General features: G+C 35.5%; 1 protein-coding gene across 1 annotated transcript in view; it reads right to left on the bottom strand.

Annotated features, from left to right (window-relative positions):
* The window catches only part of LOC145662032 (uncharacterized), a 70,521-nt gene that overhangs the window by 3,305 nt on the left and 41,559 nt on the right, over positions 1 to 25,657 (bottom strand). The window contains exon 2 of the mRNA XM_081727366.1: positions 9,617 to 9,786. Within this exon, the coding sequence (XP_081583492.1) occupies positions 9,617 to 9,786 (170 nt within the window). The remainder of the gene's footprint in view (positions 1 to 9,616; positions 9,787 to 25,657) is intronic.

Here is a 25,657-nt window from a genome sequence, read left to right as displayed (position 1 = left end):
AGGACTGGCTGGAAATTCAGTACGTAAATTATTAAACAAAAACTAGAAAATGCATGTTTGAACGTTTTCGAAAATTTCTCATTTAAGAGGGGGGGGGAAGGGGTCATTTCTATAATATTTAATTCAGAAAATACTAAACATTTGGATTTGCTTAAATTGGAGATTTCAAATGTATCTACGTATTCTACTTCTGTATTATATATAAAGTAGAAGTGAATAACTCGTCGTTGCCCAGGCCATGCTACCATATAGAGAGACGTGAAGTTGAACAGAGAATATTAATTTTGTCATGAAAGAGAGAAATAATAAAGGATATTTTTAAAACAAATACGCATTCTAATTGAGGTTAAGTTTTTTTAAACCAAGAATAGTGAATCTTCCTAATTTCTGAAGTTAGGGTACTTCAAGTTACATATAAACTTTCCAACTTGCTTCAGCGTTTGTGAAAATTCCGCTCTTACTGGGGAAGAAAGGGAACAATTTTTGTAATATTAAAATTTTCCATTGTTTATACATGTAACTCCTAATGTAAAGATTCGTTTAAGTTGGAGGTGCGAAGTTCTGTTTTGAAAAGAAATTATTTTTTTTTTTAAAAATACATAGGCCTACTATGTATCCGGATCTAGAAGGTAAAAATTTGGGGACAGCCAGAACCCAGATTACGGTAAGTATATTGTAAGGATCCCCGCGTTGCCGTACCAGGCAATAACCACGTGTGAACTACATGTGTTGTTAATAAACACAAACAAACAGACGACGTTCCCGAAGAGGAGTCGATCACCATCGCCAACAGTCGGAAGGACGAGAATCGACGATGGAAGCCGATAAGACAGAATAAAAAGGACCTGCACACCTCGAGGGAGCGCGACAGTTGCGACCCTAGAAACACCGACGACACTAACTACAACCACGCCATGCTCACAAATGAAATGGAAGGCATGGGCCCAAGCCCGAAACTTCTAACAAGGAAAACAAAGCCACGACAAGTCTGAAGTCTGAAGACCAACATCAATCTTCCCGGATTGATCACAACACTTAAAACCCCTCTCACGACGCTTGGTCACCGAGAGGTACCTATCCTTATACCCACGACGCTTGGTCACCGGATTCCTTTCCTCTTTCTCACGACGCACGGTCACCGAGAGAGAGATACCTAATCTACACCCCTCTCTCGACGCTTGGCCACCGAGAGTACCTCACCTCAAAGCCCACGACGCTTGGTCACCGGGCTCCCATTTAATCTTACCTAATATTAGTGGAATTTCTTATTATTTGTGTACATAAACTTTTTATAATAAAAGGTGAAGGGAAAAGTCCACATCCCGAGTACATTTATTGCTCTACCCGAGAAATCTTTACAATATAATGAGTTTTGCAATTTTCCACGAGTCCTGCAGAAGTTTCCAACTTAACTCACTCCCATTAGATATTATGACTAGGTTGGACGTTGATATTGTGTACTTCCAAGTATTGTTTTACACATTACATAACAGAGAAAAACTGCAACTGAAACTATATCTAATGTTTCAAAAAATTTCCAATAAAGAATAAAAGGCAACGCGTACTATAAATTAAAAAAAAATATATATGTAAATTTATTTTTGTCACTCAAAGAACTGGAAAGGCCTAGGCACCTAGGCTATATCCGCCACTGTATGCACCCTAAAAGGACGAAAGAGGCTTATTAAAAAAAGAATAAAGTATCTCATGAATTCCTGAAGTTATGGAAATGGTAATCGGTATGTAAACTCCTTATCTACTCTATATTTTTATTAGTACTGTATATTATAATAATGAAATCAACGTTATCCGTTACATTGTATCGGAAGAAACGGTTAAACCGTTTGGAATGAATTTTGAACCTAGTACCAAGAACAACTGGATTCCTAATAGGGGAAAAGGAGATCAAAATATATCTCAAATATAGAACTGATATACTTATCAGTTCTTTGAGTTATGGAGATGAAATACTTTATGTAAACTTCTCATTAAAAACAAAAAGACATGTGTTCTAATGTTTTCGATAATTCTGCTTTCAAGGGCTACGGGAGGAAAGTTTCTGATTTATGTATTTAGTATCTGCATTCAAATCGACATTGTCATCATCACAGAGAAACAGCTAAATTATTTATAATGAAATTTTAAACATAGTACCTGGATTGAGCCGAATTTCACTTGTTCCTAAGGATACAAGAGATTCAAATATACAAATGTAATTTTCAAATATTTTCTCTAAACCTATTATTCCCGTGGGAAGAACGGATATTTTAGATAGTTTAAATCTCATATAATCAAATTTCCTGCATCTAAAAACCTAACTAACGATACAAGAGAAACCATTTCACGAATTACAAATGGGAAGAATTACACTGACTGAATTCAGAAGAACTAATTAAAGTTCCTTTGCAGGTAATTCCCCAAATGGTAGACTGTCGTTACTCATTACTATATAGTCCTTTTACCTAGTATTATCTATATAACAATTTTGTATAACACTTGAATTCTGAGTATCACCAATAGTCGAAGTGGGATGGTATGAGCTGGTAGTTATTTAAAAATTACTACAAATCTTACTAACTGTAAGAACTTAAAATAACCCTACTATATTGAAATAATATCAAAGTTTATACTCGTCGATAGTTGATAGTGTACTGAATGATCTTATTGAAGGAGGTGTTATTGAATAGTGTTTACACTAGCACCTACTGTTATTTTGCTCGTGTTCTTTTTCATATTAGTGGTTTAGCATACGGTAGTAATTTATAACACAGTTAGCAGAAATCAAACAACAATAAATACAGTCTGGTACAAGGTTATCGAAAAGATCTATCCCTTTTTGACGTCTCATTAATCACGCGCTCACAGACAGGAAACGAAATGACGCACATGCCTTCCAAGTAATCGGCAGTTAGTCTGACTATCGACCATCAGTAATACAGGCACAATGCACACCCATAGCTGAAGAGAAATGGAGATATCGAAGCAGCTTGTTCGCGTGTGTTTGTTGTATGACTTTTAGGTGGGCCTTTCAACTGCTGCATCAAGTTGCCGCTTATGTCAGACATTTAGGAAGAATGCTGTGAACGAAACCATGGCTGGTCACTGGTGACGAAAAGTGGGTCCTCTATAACACTCACAAGTGTACCAGACATTGGTTGTCGTCACATGACTCTGTTCGTCACACCTCAAAACCACCTCTGCATCACGAAAGGTTATGGTTTCTGTATGATGGAATAGTCAGCAAGTGGTGCATTAAGGGCTATTTCCACCTAATCAGACTATTACTGCGGACCCCCACTCTCAGCATTTGTAGATGATGTACCGTGAATTGCGGCAGAAGGAGCCGGTATTGGTGAATCCCAAGGGTGTGCTGGTCCTGCACGACAATGCCAAGCCACATTAGCAAAAAGGACCCGGAAGACCCTTCCGCAACTTGGCTCGGAAACACTGTGCCATACACCATATTCACTAGACCTTGCACCAAGAGATTGCCACATGTTTCATTCCCTCGACAACCACCTCTGTGAGAGATCCTTCGGAAATGAAGGAGACTGCGGAACGCACTCACAGACTTTGCATCCACGATCACCGAGATTTATTACCAAGGTATTGTGCAGCTTCAGGAACGTTGGCAAAATGTGTTGGATGCTGATGGAGATTTCTTCGAAATCTAAAGGTACGTACCGTCCACTGTATTGTTTTTTGTTTATTACTAATCTAGAACAGCAATAACTTTTTTGTTACCTTTTACTTAACGGATTATATCTTTCATATGCAGTACATAAATAAACAACTAATCTACTACAGGAGAATGAAACGTATCAACTGTATCAGATTAGCAACGAACGATATATTTTTTAATGTCACAAAAGTCGGTTTTCTCAATAACATATGAATGGGAATTTACCCTCAAACATTTCACTATGTTCCTGTGTGATGTGATCTTTCAATTAATATATGTCTTATGTTTGGACAATGTTATAGTTAATCAAAACCTAAAGTTTACGATTTAACTATAATTTTCAGCAACATCTTATTAATAACCCCTTGACTAACAATTCCTTTGAGCAATAATCCCTTGAGCTATAATCTTTCTAGAAATATTCCTTTAAGTAATAATCCCTTAAGTGATAATTCCTTGTGCAATAATCCCGTGAACAATAATCCCTTGGGCAATAATCTCGTGAACAATAATCCCTTGGGCGATAATCCCTTGAGTAATAATGCATTGACCAATAATCCCTTAAGAGATAATCCCTTGTGCAATAATCCCGTGAACAATAATTCCTTGTGCAATAATCCCTTAAGTAATAATCCTTTGTGCAATAATCTCTTAATTGGTAATCCCCTGAGCAATAATCCCGTGAACAATAATCCCTTATGTAATAACTCCTTAAGTAATAATCCCTTTAGCAATAATCCCTTAAGTCAGGCCTGCCCATGAATTGGCTCCCGGAGCCGAAGCGTGAGCGACAACGAGCGGAGATAAGAACAGGTGAGCACAGGTGTTGGTAGCTCCGCCCCTTCCACTGCATCCGATAAGTGTTGCCAACCACACATGATGGTAAAAAACCTACGGCCAAGCCTGGTCACAAATTCGCACGATGTTGAAGCATTGAGCAGACGCAAGCGTGAAATGTGCAGGTGTGCTCTCCCCCTCCCCATTTCGAAAGCAGTGACGCGAAAACACTGCAGGAAATAAAATTGGTACGTTTTTTGATCGAGGAAGACGCATGATAGAGGTTACAGTTAGCGTTGAAGTAACTAACAAATGAAAAAGAAAGAAAGAAAGAAAGAAACTAATATTAAACATGTCAGCTTACAGACGTAAAAACGACTGCAAAAATCGGAAACGAATTGTTTCAGGCCTTTTTTAGCTTGCTTACACAATTCGTGACATTGTATTACATTAGCACTCGGTCTGTAACTTGTCACTCGCTTCACGTTTGCTAAGTTGTGAACGCCTTTCGTTGCTAGATTGATAGCAGAACGACGGGAGGTTGAAAATAATAATAATAATAATAATAATAATAATAATAATAATAATAATAATAATAATAATAATGCGTATTATTATTTTTATTATTATTATTATTATTATTATTAGTAGTAGTAGTAGTAGTAGTAGTAGTAGTAGTAGTATTCGGACCAAAGACGGATGAAAATGGGGATTGGAGGAAATTCATAACGAGGAATTGCATAGTTTATACCGCTCACTTAACATTGTTAGGGTCATTAAGTGTAGAAGGCTCAGGTGGCCATTCCGTGTAGCCAGAATGGAAGAAATTAGAAACGCTTTCATAATTTTAACTGAAAACTCAATTGGAAGAAGACCACTAGGAAGACCTAGACGTAGATGGGAAGACAATATTAAGATGGATCTTGCAGAAATAAGAGTACAGAGTAGAAACTGGATCCAGTTGGCTAAGGACAGAAGTTAGTGGAAATATGTTGTAAACGCCGCATTGAACCTTCGGGTTCCATAGGCCATAGAGTTAGTTAGATATTATTATCTAAAAGAAATGTTCAAATGTTGTTAAGAGACAATTACACAGAAGAACTGAGTTCCGACCAAACACTAATTTGCCGGAAGGAAATTCCAGTGCAGTCCAGCCCACTTTAAGCGTTATCCGTGCAATCCACGTTTCATGTTCAAGACATTGGGAATAATTGTTCGTATCATTCAGTTGGAACGTTCCCTTCCAAGTTTACGCTGTTACAGTAGGCCTACAACATCGTGACTTTCAAAACCAGTCAGTAACTATCGAAGAAAGACAAGCATGTAGCTTCAGTCGTTGATATGATTTAACATTCTTTTTCACTTTTAACAAGCTACCGGCAAGCAACCAGCCAGGGACAATATATTTTTCCTTATTAAAAAGACACTCCTTGTTATATATAAAAAAAAAAAACTAATGGTACCCACTAATGGTCACTCTTAAAAATGGAAAATCTCTTTGGCTCTCTTAATATTTTGTTTGATTCTTTGCGATCAAAGTAACATTAAAAGTGGAAAAAATGAAATGAAATCTTTGGGTTTTACGTCCCACGGTTATACCGGTTAGGCTAAAGGAGACGGTGATGATGAGTAATGAATGAAATGATAGAATGAAGAAAGTGGGAGGAAATGGGAGAACCCCGAGAAAACCTACGCACACGGTGTTTGTCCACCGCAAAGTTCACTTGGCGGGGGCTGGGATCGAACCCGGGACCCCAAGCACCAGATGTGAACGTTCTACCACTGAGCCACCGCGGCCCCACTTTAAAAGTGGAGTAAGAAATACTATTCTTCCTATTGATAGTGTAATAGTGGCTTCTAATCTCCACAACCAACCCCTTGCTAAGCCTATTCGTACACACATACATGCATAAGCTAATTTTCTGGAGATAATACTTAGATAATTACAAACAAGTGCTACAGTATTTTTATTTCGTATCAACAGATTATCTCTTTTCCTAAAAAGCGAAACAACATACCCACACTCGGATTAAGAACTTGATAATATATATATATATATATATATATATATATATATATATATATATATATATATATATATATATATATATATATATATATATATATATATTGAAAACTGGTTTTCCATTGGCCAAACTGGCAAATTTTTATAAATGTAAGCGATGGTTTGGTTCCACCACATCCTTCTTTAACAAAAGGAAAGAAAAAAGAAGAAAAGGAACGTACATAGTTTATCATTTGATTGCTGTTACCAGTTTGTGTTGTCTATAGTTAACGGTTACCACATTGTAAAAAACACTATACACTAAATGGCAATCAGTTATTATACATACTTTTTTTTTATTTGGTAAGCTAGTGATTACCGCCAAGGTTGACAACACTTCCGCTCCTCTAAGGAAAAAACCCGAAGATTCACGAAGCACGAACAACGGTATTTGCTCGTAGAATGCTCGTGAGCGTTCACGAGGAGAGTTTCCACTATCTGCTCGCCGTGGCCAGGGCTGCCATAAGTGATAATTCCTCGTGCAATAATCCTGTGAACAATAACCCCTTGAGCAATAATCCCGTGAACAATAATCCCTTGTGCAATAATCCGTTAAGTAATAATCTCTTGTGCAATAATCCCTTGAGCAATAATCCCTTAAGTGATAATCCCTTGTGCTATAATCCCGTAAGCAATAATCCCTTGAGCACGAATCTCGTGAGCAATAATCCTGTGAACAACAATCCCTTGTGTAATTATCCCTTAAGTAATAATCTCTTGAGCAATAATCCCTTAAGTGATAATCCTTTGTGCAATAATTCCGAGAACAATACTCCCTTGAGCAATAATCTCGTGAACAATAATCCCTTGTGTAATAATCACTTAAGTGATAATCCCTTGTGCAATAATCTCTTAATTGGTAATCCCTTGAGCAATAATCCCGTGAACAATAATCCCTTGAGCAATAATCCGTTGTGCAATAATCCCGTTAGTAATAATCCCTTGTGCAATAATCCCGTTAGCAATAATCCCTTGTGCAAGTACACTGGCATGATCTAATCTCCATACGTACTTGCTCAAGGGATTAGGAGATACTACAATATGAAAATCCTGATTTCAGTTGCAAACAAGAATTACTTGACAGGAGAATGGCCGAAAGTTCTGGATGTTACAATGGTTGTATTATTTAAGAAAAAGCCAGCAAAGAAGTGTAGTTACCACAAAACCATTGGTACTGAATAGGCGGCTGGAAAGTAAGACAGAAAAGATGTTGGTAGAAGATCAGTTTGGATTCCGAAGAGGAAAGTACCAGAAATGCTGCTGGATTAATGAGAAATTATATCAGAACAAGTTCTTGAGGTAAAGAAAGAATTGTATTTGTGCTTCGTCAACTGGCAAATAGCTTTTAACCTAGACCGAATTCGATCAAACTTCTGGAAATACTTTTAAAAATCGGAATAAATTGTAGGGATCGTCGACTCATTTCCAATCTGTACACGGATCAAAGAATAAAGGTGTGACTGAACCAAGAAGAAGCAAACAGTGTGGAGACTGGAAGAGGAGTCACACAAGGATATTGACTGCCGCCTCAATTATTCAGCTTCTACGGTGAATGCTTAATAAAGGAACCATTACTGGAAATTAGAGATTTCGAGATTGGAAGATAGATCATTAATAAAGTGAGTATGCGGACGACACGGTTATTTTAGCTAGAACCGAGAAAAGACTATAGGAGATGATGGACAGAGTAGTTGACACTAGGAAACAATATGGAATGGAAATCAACATCGAGAATCGGCGGTCACAAGAATGGTCTGTGGAAACATACTCTTACGGATCTACATAGAACAAACAGAGTTTGAAGAGGTTGATTATTTGAAATATCTAGGAAGTATTTTGACGAGAGATGTTTATTACACCAAAGAGATCAGGTCAAGAATTTGGGTAGCAAAAGAGACGTTAAAAAAGAACACATTACTCCTTATTAACAAGATTAACGTTGGACTAAGGAAAAACATAGTCAAGTGCTATATGGAGCATATGATTGCATGGTTTGGAGACGTGGGTATTACAGAAGATAGGGACTTCGAAATGTGGTGTTGGAGGAAAGAGACGATAAAATGGACGGAGAGGGTAACGAACGAAGATGTTTCAAAACGAGAAGGAGAGAAGAGGACACTTTTGACCAGTCAACTCAACTGGACACATCTTGCGAGGAAACTGCCTTCTTCATACATGTATAGAGGGAAAGACAGAATGAAAGGGAGGAGTAATAATAATAAGAGCATAACTTATAGATGATTTGAAAACTAGAAGAAAATATTAGGAGTTAAAGGAGGAAGCTGAAGATCGAGACACGTGGAAGAAACATTTGTAAAACCTAACCTAAAGAAGGAAGGAAATCTCCTGTTAGTCCCAGGAACTGCCGACAAGCAGAATACTTAATAATAATAATAATAATAATAATAATAATAATAATAATAATAATAATAATAATAATAATAATAATAATAATAATAATCATCATCATCATCATCTTATTAAACATATTGCGTACTAGGGGGAGCCAACATTTTTAGGTTTGTGGGCTACTTGTAATTTCAGAAATCTTTGGCAGTCTATTGATCTGTTCAATAGGCCAGTAAAAAGAATAATAAAACAATAACAGTGATCAACATAGACAACACGACACAGATTGCCGCAAGGTATCTCTCACAACTTTCCGGTCGACTGGTAGGCCGCGAGCGACATATTGGCCACTCATGCTGTACACTATTCTTGGCTCTGTCATAATAAAAAGCTTGGTTAGTTTATACTTTAATATCGATTCCATTTTAATAGATGGCGTGGCTATAGTGCATCATCAAATTTTAAATTTACAAACACGTTGTCTTCTCAATTTTCTCGAAAATACACATGAGGATTTACGCACCAATACCACTTTTTTCATCTCAATGAGATGGCTAATCTTTGGACATTTCTTTCTCGTTAAATGCTAACAATATTGTAGTACTTCAAATTCTATCACTACGTACCACTATTCAAATACGATGGCTTACGCTTACATATGTTGATTTAGAAATTTAATATCTACAATATACGGTAATATTTCAGGGACATCCTATATTCAACATTTTGTGTATGTTTATTACCTGTTATCAGTCTTAATCTTCGTTCTTCCAAAAGAAGATTCTGAAATGGAACGAAGCCATGAAACGTTATTACAGTCGAGTGGGTTGCCTCTGAAATCTATACTCTCTGCTAAGTCCCATGATATTAAATGTTTTGGTATGTAATGAAGAGCATTTCCTGCTAAATTTACCTAGAAATATATTAACACCGAAAATTAATAATTAAATTATGTTAACAAACTGTATGAACTTCAATATAAAATTTAGTAATACGAGGTAAAATGAAATTAATGCTATATACAACCAATTAAAGCAATGCATTATCAATTTTAAATAACTCAATTACGGAACTTAATTTGATGTGAATTATGTTATGAGTCATTTATTACCCTATATTTACTATATCATTACATGAAAAGCATTTCATTATTAATGCTGTAATCATAGATCAAACAATTGGTTAATGCTATCTTTAATTAGACTAATTTAATAAGCAAAATTGAAATATAAAGTTATTTATACACCGTATATCAAGCTTTCCAGAAGAAATACTCGAGTCTTTGGTATGGAATATTCGGGTAAAATGGCGCAAAGACAGTTTACCACATATACACAAAATTCAAGCTTAAATGCAAAAATTCCGTCACGAAATAAACTTGAACCTCAACTATCGACAAAAGAGTAACAAGCAGGATTGCTACCTGCCCAAAGCAAAATGTAGGGACACTTTTTCAGCCAATAGGGAGTTGGGAAGTCAAGAAATATACCAGTCGCACCAGTGAGGCATGCAAATCATATAGTATGGGCGCCGATCCTGGGGGCCGGAACCCCATTTATTGTTATAAATATGTATTTTTATATGTATTTTTATTGTTATACGTATTTTTTATAAATGTATGGTAGCGGACATAAATCATTGATCAGGTAATGGCGACTGCTTTGAAACAAATGCAGAGTATGAGAATTAAATCTGTCATATCTGTAGATTGGTGTGGAGAAGAAACAAACTTCTAAACCAAAGATTTAAGAACAGCTTAAGTTATTAATATAAACTATGCCAAATAATTTATTTATATCATGATAAAAGAAATACGAAAGATGTTTTGTAATGAAGAAAAGTAACATACAACTTTCCCAGCGGAGGCAAAGAAACCTAACGTAACCACACTAAAGACGAATCATTTACCGCGTAGTGATCGTGGTTTAGTGATTGCTTTCGACCTGCTCCTGTGCTATTACGATAAGTGACCTAACGCTTGTGTGCTTCACAAACCATTTTATAGTGTGGATTGTGGTTATTGGAAAAACATCCTTTCAATTCGTAAAAATACCGTGAAATTTGAATTCGACCGCTCTATGCGATATATAAAACCTAGTCCGAGTGACATTCATGTTTGGTTATCTGAGAACTTCAGTGACGTTATGAACCAAGCAGTCGCTTTAGAGCTGCATAATGAGGACTTTTCTTTGTATGTGAAATTTGAAAGTGACACTGTGTTTAATGAAACGCTGACTCAGTTACCTGAAACTGTTCCCTATGTTCATCTAAAGGGGGACGCAGCACTGTTCGTATATCGAACGCTGAACTCAATTACATCAAAGTTCGGGTATTTGATTTGCCTTTTGAAGGACAATATTTTTCTTCGTGATGTGTTGAGTGAATATGGCGAAAGGTGGAGCGCTACTTATAAATATGCCATTTTGAATGGAATTCGATCTATATATATGATTCTGAACAAACCAATTCCTTCTAAACTTAAAATGATGTCATATTCTGCATACGTTGTTTATTCTAATCAACCTAAAACGTGTTTCCGATGTCTGGGGACTGATCATGTACTCTCTCAATGTAAAGTACCATCCCGTGCTTCAACTCGACCAGATTTTAGACCGAGTGAATTACAAATGACAGATTTATCCACTGGCGGATTACCGACACAACGTAAAATAGGAACGCAAGCTGTAGGGCATCCTTCAAACCATGCGATTGTATCTTGCATGCAATTGCCGATCTTAATGCCTTTCCTGCTCTGAAACCGCCATTATATGTGAAGAACCCTTCCCAGAATCTCTGTTGTTTGAACCCGGACCCTTTAGTGCATACACCAGATATTGAAACGAAGGCTGCCTTACCACTTAGTGAAAATACATATGTCATGTCACTCCACAATAAGAAGAATCAAAAATCTACTTTGGCTTCCCTTGATATTAATGATACCTTTCCTCGTTCCGAAAATAATCGAAGCTGACTTCTTTACAACTCCCTAGACGTTCTTTAAGGAAGAAGAGGAAAGTGTTGTTCGAGGACAGCCGTACAGTTACAGACAGTGGAAGTGAAATCGAGTCATTGACTCAGAATAGCGACATTGAACCCAACTTGGAAAACCAGGAGACTTCGTCAGGTGATGAACCACACGTCCCAGCAACGAAGCAGTCTGTTAGGCAACAAGCTTTGGTGTGTTTCCTTCCCTTTTTGTGCATCTGTGTTAGAGACTATCCTTTTGTTCACAACTATGGAATGCTTTTCTGTGAAGCAGAGTTTTCTTTCTCTGTTGTATTTAATATTATTGATTTCTCCGTTATGTCGATTTGGAGGGAATTACGTTCCGTTAATGTCAATTATATGTTTTACCTCAGTTTATATCCAATATGAGGTTCCGCAGTTCAATCCTGCTGTGATGTCAGACTCTCTCCCTTTTCTTCAAACAAATGCAAGAAAATTTTCTTCTTTAAATATAAATGGTATAAAATCTGACCGTTATAAGCAGAACCTTAAACTATCAACAGTTAACAACAGCATAATTTTGAATACGTTTTACTACAAGAAGTCAGTTTTTCTGATTTCTGTTTTCTTATCACAGACAGTGCGATTGTAAATGTAGGCACTAATGCCCATGGGACTGCAATCCTAGTGAAAGATGATATTGCTTATTCTCAAGTGAAACAAATTAAATCGGGACGTGATATCAGTGTTTACACTGATGGCATCTATGTGATAAATCTGTATGGTCTATCAGGCAATAACAAATGTGCTGAACGCGAACGTTTTTATAATGAAGATATATTGTCCCTATTACCGGCAGATTCTAGTTACGTTTTTGTGGGTGGTGATCTAAACACGTTAGAACAAGACACAACTTCTCACTTCCGTCCTAGCATGGCATTTCAGAATTTTGTGAAATCTTTTTCTCTTCGAGACGTGTGGTGGTTCCATTGGCAGTTCCCTAAATTCACGTACAAAAATTTGGATATGATGTCTAGGCTTGATAGGTTCTATTCCGCGGATACGCAAATGTATAAGGTAACCGAAATTGATATTCTTGTTCCAGCGTTCACTGATCATTCTGCCCTTTATTGTACTCTAAAATTTCAGACGTATATTAGACCAACATATGGATCAAGCTATTGGAAATTAGATACTACCGTTTTACAACATAGAGATGTGCGTACAGACGTTCATATGCGTTGGACATATTGGCAAAATCAGAGAAAATATTTTCTAATATCATTCAATGGTGGAATCGTTATGTCAAACCGAAAATAGGAGGTTTTTTCGGTTTAAAGGTCGTGATATACACAGGATATACACAATACACTGGAATACTATTATCGTGTTTTAAATGATTTCTTGGACCGCTCTAGTAGCCCTACCAATCGTCAATAGATCAATCATATTAAAGCCCGCATTCTCAGTGTGCAAGCACAATTACTTCAGAAATATTATGTCACAATGGACACGAGTGATGTAATGCTCAATCGTCCCTTTACCATTATGTGTGTCATCAAAAACAGCTACATTATCAATATATGAACTCTCTTCAGACAGAAGATGGTAGACTTCTTTCAGACCCTCACCGCATTCTTCAGACTATTCTTAATCATTTTAGTGACATATATGGAAAGATTCCCAAGAATCAGCGAACTATTAGTGAATACTAACAAGTATAGCTCCCTCAAGTTCCTGAACATTTATTTAATACTATTATGGCGCCTATACGAAGAGATTTATTGTGTCCTTCAAACTTGCAAAGATCGCAAATGCGCAGGGCCTGATGGCATCCCTTATGAAGTTTACAAGCATTATGGGGGGATTTTACAGGATATTTTATGTGAATTATGTAATGAAATGCTTCGTCAACATAGCATACACAATAATCCAGGAATAATAATACTAATTCCAAAGAAAGGAAAAGCAGTTACTGTTCATGATTATCGTCCCATCACACTACTTAACACCAATATCAAAATATTCCAAAAAGTTCTTGATAATCGACTTAAAGCGATCTATCCTTTTCTTATTAGTGACTACCAAGCCGCATTAAATCCGAAGTATAATGTTTTTGCAGCACTTAGTAAAATTCGTCATCTCAGCATATTATAAGTTTAAACAGAATTCTACTTTTCTCTTATCCGTTGATTTCAAACAGGCTTTTGATTGTGTATGTCATGACTACTTATTCGTGGTGCTTCGTGCATATGGCTTTCCTCCGTCATTTGTCCAGGTTGTATAGTCAATGTATACACATGCTACAGGCAAAGTTCAAATAAATGGGCATCTCACCTCCGCTCTCAATATTAATTGGGGCCTACAAGGATCTCCGTTATCTATGGGATTATATTGCCTTGCAGTAGATGTTTTACTACGACAACTGATGCAACTCCATGAACCTCAGTTACATGACTTTCAAATATTCAATGTGCAAGCTTTTGCTGACGATGTGACTTTAATGGGGAGGACAGCGACGCAATTTTGTTATCTCCAAGACTGTTTACGGGACTATCAAAAAGTGAGTGGAGCTAAGATAACGGTTCTGTTTTATTGTACGGATGGCCACCAGGGCTATTTTCCTTTAATAGATACTTATACTATAGCCGACAGTGTTAAAATATTGGGATTACGTTTCTCCTGTAATTTCCAGTGCTCTTACAACTTCATACAGCAGATTCGCTTATTAACTAAAGAACACAAGTATCGACGGTTGAACTTATTGCAGAAAACTTAGTTCCTGAATACGTATATTTACTCCAAACTTTGGTATATCGCACATATATACCCGTTACCAGAACTGGATGCAAAAAAACTTGATTCTTTATGTGTTTTATATGGTCAAACATGTTCTTTAGAATTAATAGAAATACTCTATATCTTCCATGTTCTGCGGGTGGATTAAATTTAGTGAATATTAGAAAAAATGTCACACACTGTATATGCGAACAACCTACCGATATTATATGGACCAAACGACTCATACGTATCTGTGGTTCCACTTTTGGGCAGAAAATGTATTTCCAAATAATCAGCCTTTAATTCGATTTTATAAATTGATCCCAGATTATGCACATACTCTTATTCAATAATGGGCTTACAATGGTATTCAAGATAATCCCAATGATTTGTCTTCCAAGCAACTCTATTCGCTGTTAATGAAACCAGTTTATGCGGATACTAGTCCATTAGTATGTCAAAAATTTCCGCAGTACGGTTGGCCACGTATATGGAAAAACTGTAATTCAGAATGTCTCACAGCAGATGATAGAAGTGCATGGTACTGTCTCATTTATGACTTATTGCCTACAAATTAGAAATTATTTACTATCCACCGTGTAGTGCAAGCGGAGTGTTCCTTATGTGGTCAGCTTGATACTTTACTACATCGCATCACGTCCTGTATTTCCACACGACCAGTTTGGGATGCTTTGTGTCGGATGCTGGGACTTATTTGTCGACAGCCACCATCTACATTCTCTCTCTCCATCTTACAGTTTCCAGACTATCGCTGGTACCCGCAGACCAAACTAAATGCGATTAATTGGTTGAATGGACATTTTATATACTATATGTTACAATATCCTACGAAGTTGTTATATTTTGATTTTATTCGGTACTTACAAAACTCGGAGATTGCATTTGTATAATGTAACTCCTCAAATAGATACAAAAAAGTTTGCAAACTTCTTTCGAATTTTGCTCGTTCAACAATAATGTAATTTTTTTCTGTAGTGACTTACTTTTCTTGATTTGTTCTGTTATACAATGTATTAGTCAACAGTCATGTGAAAAAAGTGGTCAAGGCGCTCGACCAATAATCTGCGGTTTCTTGGATCGAATCTTCATCGAGGAGGTATTTTTACTTACTTTAAATTCTAACTTCTTAATTCTTACTTCCTTTTTTCCTACTTCTTTTCTTACTTACTTTAGAATTTTTGGTAGCGGTGACAAACGTTTTATTATCTTCTGATATTTAATACTCAGATATTTCAATACTTGAACTATCAAGTCTTCAGGAATAATAATAGGAACAAAATAAACTAATAATAATTACTATTATCTCGTAGAAGATTAAAAGCTAGGATCTAATCATCGTTCAGGTCATACCATTACAAGGAGAAACCTGACATTTGGCAAGAATATTTCGGTTTTGTTTAATGTTGCCCACGAGAAGAGGAATTCCTAATCTCGTTTCTAAAACAAACAAAATAACATGAGAATTAACATTATACATTCGACACGGGACAAGGCTAACTCAAATTATCGTCTCACTTTGGAGATGAGAATCGAGATGAGACGAAAAGTATCGTAAACAATTCTCGTCTTGTCTCGATTCTCGAAATAGTGTATAAGTAACAATTGCTCTGTAGACTGAATCTTATAGACTATATGCTATTTTGTTACCTTGTATTTCAGAGTTCAGTGAATTATGGTCTGTGTAGGTATTTTTGTAGCAAAGCTTTTATAATTACCTCTACATATCCTAAAAATTAGTTTATTACATGCCTTACTGTTGAGTGATATTCAGTTATTTTTACTACAGTTATTTTCCTTAAAGCATACAGTAGAATACTTTCTATATTATTATTACTGAATATTTGAGACCTCTATATATTTGAGACCTCGTATTAAAACGCAAATAAGCATACTAAAGTTAAGAAAAATGAAAAGAATTTTTTGACCCTCTATAAGGATGAATTGCCTTATAAGACATACTTTGGAAGGAAAAGAAGGGAGGAAAGGTGTCAGCTCCTTGACAATACAAAAATCGAACCTTCGGATGCATTAAAAACTAAGTAGGATATGCCGTTCTCGAAGCTTCTGGAACACTTTTGTTAGGCAAACAGTGGTGTACCACTGAACAGTAACAGTCCGTTTTTTTTTTTTTTTTTTTTTTCAAGTGGAACAGTTGAATCATGGCCAGAATTGGAGAAGAAAGTAGCGACCATCTTTTTCCCCACACTTCGCGGTTGCTTCACTTTTGTGGGTGGATTTTCGTCTGGAAAGATCCAAACTGTAGACTGGCGTTTATTTCCAGGGTCAAATTGATAGATCTAAGTCTCATCACAAGTAACAATGTCAGAGACGCGTCGAGAATGGTTTGGGTACAAAACCTCGCGGCCAGAACCTCGCGGCGACAACCTCGCGGACCAAAACCTCGCCTGGCCAAAACCTCGCCTCCCAAAACCTCGCGGCCCAAAATCTCGCCGGGCCGAAACCTCGCCTGGCCAAAACCTCGCCGCCCAAAACCTCGCGGGACAAAATCTCGCGGGGCCAAAACCCCGCCTGGCCAAAACCTCGCCGCCCAAAACGTCGTGGGCCAAAATCTCGCGAGGCCAAAACCTCGCCTGGCCAAAACCTCGCCTCCCAAAACCTCGCGGGCCAAAACCTCGCCGGGCCAAAACCTCGCGCCCCAAAACCTCGCGCCCCAAAATATCGCCATGCCCAAAATCTCGCCTGACCAAAACCTCGTTGTAATGACAAGAAAAATTCTAATGCATGCTTTGGAAATGTATATACATAAAAATTAAATGACTATGTTTGTTACATTATACCTCCTGAGTCATCCTACCAATCTCAATCAAATTTTCAACATAGATGAGGTTCGAGCCTAGGATGTCTTTTATAATTTCACTTTGTCGGCACAACAAAAGGGAGGGGGATGGATATATATATATATATATATATATATACAGAGCCGTAGCTAGAGATTTCGGCGCCTCTACTCTCACCACACCAAGCTCTTCCTTCCTTTTTTCTTTTTACTTATAAGAAAAGCTGCAGATATTGTTATACTACACTGAATCTTTATTAAGCTGCTTGGGCAGACCATTTCAACAGCCAAAAGCTTATGTATTCTTTTACAAATAAGAGCCGTTTTCAAGAGACGTATTTTTCACCTTTTGTTAAACTTGACAAAACTACCTTTGGTTGTACACAAATCCACTTGAAGAATAGTTACGGAAATTTACAATACAACTATTTGTAACTTTTCATACTATCGATAAGAAATGAAATTTCAATACATTAGAAACTATGTAATTTTATTAGTATTGTAACAATTTTTCAATAATATCTATTGAAGGTTACAATTGTTTAATAATAATGTATGAATGCTACAATTTTTTAAAATTATAACGTCAAAATAAAAACTATCGTCCAGGAACTATTATATAGCATTAGAAACTATATGCTTTTTAAATGTTCAAAATGGGTGACAACATTAATTTCCAATATTATTTTAAACTTTTGTAATTTTATCCTGTATGTGACCATTCAAATAGCATTTTAATTTTAATTCTTTTAATATCAGCAATTAAACGGGTTGAACTTGTTAATGATAGACTTTCTTTTATTACTCTTAGGAGTCGGTGGTCTGATACTATCGTTTTAAATGTAAATGTTCCAACAGATGATAAGGATGACGGTATAAAAGACGCTGTTTCAGAAGAAGTATCACGGGTATTTGACCAAGTCCCGCGATACCATATGAAAATTCTATTTCTGTATTAGAGGATTTCAATGTGAAGGTAGGGCGACAGGATGTTTTTAAACTGGTTATAGGGAAAGAAAGTCTGCATAAGGAAAGTAATGACAACTAACGGGGTTAGTTTCGTGAACTTTGGAACACCCAAAAACTTTATCGTGAAGAGTACAAAATTCTCACATCGCGACGTTCATAAACACACATGGACCTCGCCAGATGGTAGAACACACAATCAAATTGATCACATCTTTTTAGTAGATAGGAGAAGACAGTGTAGCATATGTTCGCAAGTTCAGAGGACCCGACTGTGACACTCATCACTATCTGGTAGCAGCGATAACAAGAGAAAAAGATGATCGTTGAATAAAGAAAATATTCAACATCTGAAAACGGAGAGGTTTAGTTTAAAGAAATTAGAGGAGAACCAGTCGAGAAGGGAATACCAGATGAAGTATAATAAATACTCGTTTTTAGAAGGTTTTCAGAGCGCTAGTGTTGAGGATACTAGGGTTCAAATTAAAGATAGTATTAAAATTTCAGCAAAAGAAAAAATGAGGCAGGCGGAAATATGTAGGAATAAACCGTGGTTCGACCAGAAATGCCCCAAATTAGCGGAGAAGGGAAAACAGTCGAAACTGCGTTGGCTGCAAAATCTGAACGATATAATAACAGAAAATTTCGTTGACATCAGACGGAAAATATCCAAAATACTTGGAACAAAAAAAAAACAAAAAAAACGCGATTTTTTGAAAGCTAATATTAATGAACTTGAAAATAAAAGTAAAAATAACAAAAAAATTCGAGACATCTATAGGGGTATCAAACGAATTCAAGAAAGGTTATCAACATCCTGCGTATATTAAAGAGAGGCGACGGAACAGTTCTCACTGATACATATAGCATTTTGAATAGATGGAAAGATTTATTTGATGAATCGCTTAACACAGGCAAAAACTAATGTTCCTGAATAAAGAGAAATGCACAACAGAACCATAAATTTCAGAACCTAGCCGAACAGAAGTAGAAATTGCTATAAAGAAATTAAATAAACAAAAATCTCCGGGTGTAAACGAAATTCCGGTTGAACCAATTTTAGCTAGAGGAGAAATTGTGGAACAAGATACACAAACTCATTCTCCTTATCTGGAACAAGGAGAAATTACCACAAGAGTGGAAAGAATGAATCGTTGTTCCAATTCACTGTATGAAATATTATTATTATTATTATTATTATTATTATTATTATTATTATTATTATTATTATTATTATTATTATTATTATTATTATTATTAATAATAATAATAATAATAACAATAACAATAATGTTTTTGTTGACGGCCGAGAGTGCAATAAAAAATTTACAAATCACCATACAAATTTAAATTTGTTTCTCTTTTTGCTATGCAAAAATCAAAATCTAAAAAAAAAAAAGTACCTGTATATAGGCTATATCAGTAGTTCTCAACCTAATTCCGATTACGACTTACGATAACCGTCTATTTCTATGATAGTAGAATCCATTTCTTGATTTCTTGTATATAGTGGATACAGTGACTTCCCTAAAAGCGAACAGATTAAAACCAAATTTTGTCAGTTCATTCATACTTCAAATATCGAATCCGATCTGTCATACTGTTCAAAATGAATTCCATTGGCCGGAGTAAGTACACTTTTTCGTCCATGGTAAGCATTAAAACAAAGACACGAAATCGTTTGTGAGTTGAAAATGACTTGATAATGTACGTCACAAAGATTGAGCCGGACATCGCCGCACTAGTGAAATCACACTATATTCAGGTATCTCATTATCTTTCAATTTTAATTGTATTTCAATATGTAGGTTTTGTATCATTTGTTTTTTTTTTCTGGTATTTCAATATGTAGTTCTCATTAGTTTCATATCGTACCACCCCTAACAGCACAAGATGTGCTAGGCATGTGACATTAAGGTGTCCCATCTATTTTTTACGTACCCGACACTTAGTATATATGGTATTCATGTGCTAAGTATGTGCTTCAGCTACCTAAAGTTTTAGGTGCTTGTTACACCAAATTGATATTTGCGACTATGTACCACAAAAGGTAGCTTTATATACATGGCTCAGTTTCGCACTGTGATAGTCATTTGTTTTTATGTCATCACTTGGAACACACATCTTTCATGTTCGAGGTACTTCCTTTAGTTGCATACTTTTTCAGATACTTATGACACATAGAAAAATAATTGATATCTACAGCGACACACAAATGACTGTCAGCTGTTTGCATTAGCTCATGCGCAGTAACATGCAACGGTTTCTAGCGCTTTCTGTCCTTCTAATACACAATCGCTTAGAAAAAAAAGCAACAAATGCATCAAATTTTGAAGATAAATTTAGAAGAAAGAAATGACATAACTGATGAATAAAGATTAAGATGAATCTTTCGTACATATGTGAAAAAGTTAATCATTTACGTACGTATAGGGATAAAGAGTTGTATTTTTTAGATGCCAACTGTCGCCGATCATTTGAAAGTGAATATGGAAGAACCATGCAATAAAGTAAAGAGACGTACGTCATTTTGTATAAAATTACATGGCGAGCGGATTTTGTTTGATCCCAAACGGTTATCGTTGAATATACAGGGTTACAAGAGGACTTTGATTAGCCAAATTAAAAAGACCCCAAGGATTTATCCCTCTACAGCGACATTCTTTTTATCGCCTCCTTGGCCGAGTCGGAATAGCACGCCCTTAGCAATCAAAGAGTTGGTGGTTCGCGCCCGCCTTCGGCTACTTTTTTCTTTTACATTTTTTTATAGTGTTTTAGCACTAACCTTAATGTAAGCAAATTAAGCATAAGGACGATTTAAGATATTTTGAGGGAGGAATTTTCGCTTACGGTATGGGGAACAACATACGTAGAACATCCCCAAGTAGCTTACATCTAAGACATGTGCCTGGGGCAGACATAGACTGTGACTATCACTTGCCATCCATGTTATTTCTCTCTCATAGGTACCAAATTTCACATAAGTAAATCCCCACGCTAAGCGGGTTTGCATATCCAGGCTCCTAACTATGAAAATATTTACGATCACTCCAACCCCAATCATTTCACAGATTCAACCCGTTGTATATAAGTTATTAGGACGTAAAATTGAATGTAATTTATACGAAAAACCCTTTTATGCATTGTAAGACCTGTAACGTCCAAATATTCACCACAAACTTATAGTTGTATCGACATAAACAAACAAAAAAAAAAAAGTGTGGAGCACGAAACCACTTTACACAAAAGTCAAAAGAGGTCATTGAAGACATAACAACTGGTCGAGCGGTTTGTGTCACTAGTCTATCAATCAGAAGTTTCTGTGTTCAAATCCTGTAGAAAATATTCGTTTTTTTTTTCTGAAAAGTGTGTTCCTATTTTCATCAGAGAACTGAGAACATTTCTTTGAATAAATCTTTGGAAACTACTTTTCTCTCAAATTCGATTAGAAGCGAACATTATATGAATTGAAAATCTAACATCCACAGCTGAGAACAAAATATTAAGTATGTTCAATATGTCATTATTATCCTTTGATTTGTAGTGAAAAACTAATTATAAGCATTGACAATTTCAGAAGATTCTCCCCCGGTAATGGTCAATATATGAATGAGAAAAAACTGATAAAACATTATTAGTCCATTTGAGCATGATCGAAGATAACTTATGGCCATGAAGGGGAAATTTATGTCGACAGGGTCTCAAATTCTCCGACGGGTCATGACCTGAAATTATCATTGTTTGAAAGATTTCCTTAACAAATAGAATATTATATTTATTTCTCGTTCTACGTTTTGAAATGGAAAAATCATAATTTTAAATAGAATTATAATACGATAAGCATAAAGATTTATACAACTAATGAAGTAAATATCCTTGTGTAAGTTATCGATTTCTATTCGGATTAAAACTCGAATACTCGTTTGCATCACATTTTAAAGTAATTCCTCTCTCTATATATATTTCCTACTGGAAAGCATGTTTAACTCCAATTACTTAATCAATATTTTTAATAATATATTTTTATTGTAATACTCTTACTATTCAATGTTGTATGCACTTAATTTCTCAAAGCAAAACCTCACAAATGTATAATTGACTAGTAAATATTATCAAATAAATTATCATTTAGTTTACGTAAATATTGCATCGCCTGATTTGAAACTTCGTATTTTAAATAATAATAATAATAATAATAATAATAATAATAATAATAATAATAATAATAATAATAATAATAATAATAATAATAATAATAATAGTAGTAGTAGTAGTAGTAGTAGTAGTAGTAGTAGTAGTAGTAATAAAATCATAGCCATATCTTTATCAGAATTTCAGGCTTAGTCAATAAATGAATTCAACATAGTCTCTATTCGAAGCTCTATTTAATCGAATCAGATAGAAATACGAAGAGGAACTTCGAGAACAGGTAAAAAAAATGTCACTTTGGTGGGTTTGGAAGTAACTTTTAAGAGTTTTTTTTTTTTTTTTTTTTTTTTACAAATTACAGACAAATGCCTTGGACACTTTTTTCTTTTCTTTAAGTTAACTGATTCACCGAACGTATCTGACATATGAGTAACTTGTCTCTATTTTCTACTCGGTTATACACTCTTTTCCATTAACCTTGAACGACAAGAACACGAACACAAAAAGATCCACATAGGTATGACAGTTAAAATTCCTAACTTCCCCCACGGGGAATCGAACCCGGGACCACATACACCTGAAGCACACGTGCTAGCCACTGGACCAGCGGGAAGAGCAAATGAAATGTATTTTGTAGTGTCTGAAGTTTATAGCTATTTCACCCTGTTGTAGTATGTCTATTGATTTTTTAATGTTTACCGAATTCGTTACTTTGAGGAATGATATATATTATTGATATAGGTTTTATTACATATTTGGCCATAAATATTATATAAATTATCAGAATTATTCATGATCTTCCATGGAAATTCACTGGTGTATGCGCAGTAGAAACAGAAGAACACAACTTTCTGATGTTGGTCAGAACACAAATTTCTAACAGGATGTCTGAATTCCTTGGTGGAAAGCAGTAGTTCCCAACCTAGGGACCCGCAGCTTCCTCCTGAGTAAGCATGAAGAGCGAGTAAGGTGGCGAAAGCTACTGGCATAAAAGAATTGTGCAATAAATAAATAAAGCACTACTTATTATGACTTTCAAATTCAGCTTGACAATTTTATAATTGCCGTTTTACAAAAACATATTGCACTAGGAGGGTATGCAAAAGTCTTGCTGGAAATAAATATAAATTCCTGGGATTATTATTATTATTATTATTATTATTATTATTATTATTATTATTATTATTATTATTATTATTATTATTATTATTATTATTATTGGTCTCCTACTTCTTGGCCAAGATGTGAAATATTCACTACCTTCTTCATACCGCTAAATCAATTTCTTCACTGTTTTCTCGTCACAGCTCATACCCCTAGCTATCTGAATGGCAATTTGTCTAATTGTTGCTCGACCTATGATTTTCCCTCGCATAGTAACATATAGTTTTCTACAGCTTTTAGAGCGAGGTATTTTGACAACCTGTAGAAATTTGCATTGTGATTCGTATTAGCAATGACAGTAAAGTGGATATTTCTATTCCTACTGTGCATAATCAGTATCATTATATCAGAAGTATTCCGCCATTACCAGCGGGTCACTTACCGCAGCTGAGAAGCTGCCATGCTCCACGATCCTCTGTTAACCTCTCCATCTTCACATACGATTTTTCTGTTTTGATATCGCCAATAGCCTAATTCTGTTTCTATATAGTCTAATTCGTCCTCTCCCTCTCTTCCCTGCCACCATACCCTCTAGCACATCCGTCATGATACAGTTCCTTCTTAACAGTTTCTACAGTTTCGTCCATGTTTATGTCCTATAAATACAGTAAAATACAGTAAACGAAGCCTTTTATGAGTCTTTTTCTTTACAACTCTATTCGTGGTCCCCTCAAAATACTATTTCCTCCATCCTAAAGGCTCTTTTCGCCATTTCTATCCTTGCTTTTATTTCACGTTCGCATGTCATATCATCACTAGTAATAGTACTCAGATATCGAAAACTAATCACTTGTTGTTTTTTCCCGCTCCTACTTCTATATTTCACACCGATCGCTTCGTTTCAATCACCATGGATTTTGTCTTTCTAACATTTATTTTCATCCCATATTCTTCACAAGCCTTTCTCAAGTTTTCTACATCTTATTAATTTTCTTTTTGGATTCTGCAACAACAACCATATCAACCCCAAACCGTATACACCTCACCATTCTATCTTCTACGGAAATTCCATCTTCATTATGTAGACTCGTTTTCGTTATCTCTTCTAAATAGTTATTAAATAAAATATAATCGGCGGAATATATAATATCTGTTGAACTCATCTTCCAATTACACTGTCTGTCTACTGTGCATGCACCAGTGAATTTCCATGGAAGATCATGAATAATTCTGATAATTTATATAATATTTATGGCCGAATATGTAATAAAGCCTATATCACTAATATATATCATTCCTCAAAGTAACGAATACGGTAAACATTAAAAAATCAATAGACATACTACAACAGGGTGAAATAGCTATAAACTTCAGACACTACAAAATACATTTCATTTGCTCTTCCCGCTGGTCTAGTGGCTAGCACGTGTGCCTCAGGTGTATGTGGCCCCGGGTTCGATTCCCCGTGGGGGAAGTTAGGAATTTTAACTGTCATACCTATGTGGATGTTTTTGTGTTCGTATTCTTGTCGTTCAAGGTTAATGGAAAAGAGTGTATAACCGAATAGAGAAAAGTTACTCATATGTCAGATACGTTCGGTGAATCAGTTAACTTAAAGAAAAGAAAAAAGTGTCCAAGGCATTTGTCTGTAAAAAAAATTTAAAAGTTACTTCCAAACCCACCAAAGTGACATTTTTTTTTACCTGTTCTCGAAGTTCCTCTTCGTATTTCTATCTGATTCGATTAAATAGAGCTTCGAATAGAGACTATGTTGAATTCATTTATTGACTAAGCCTGAAATTCTGATAAAGATATGGCTATGATTTTATTACTACTACTACTACTATTATTATTATTATTATTATTATTATTATTATTATTATTATTATTATTATTATTATTATTATTTAAAATACGAAGTTTCAAATCAGGCGATGCAATATTTACGTAAACTAAATGATAATTTATTTGATAATATTTACTAGTCAATTATACATTTGTGAGGTTTTGCTTTGAGAAA

Source organism: Thermobia domestica, chromosome 10 (assembly GCF_964235325.1).
Source record: "Thermobia domestica chromosome 10, izTheDome1.hap1.1, whole genome shotgun sequence".
Lineage (NCBI taxonomy): Eukaryota > Metazoa > Arthropoda > Insecta > Zygentoma > Lepismatidae > Thermobia > Thermobia domestica.
Note: the sequence above shows the minus strand (reverse complement) of the source record. Positions and strands in the feature narration are given on the sequence as shown.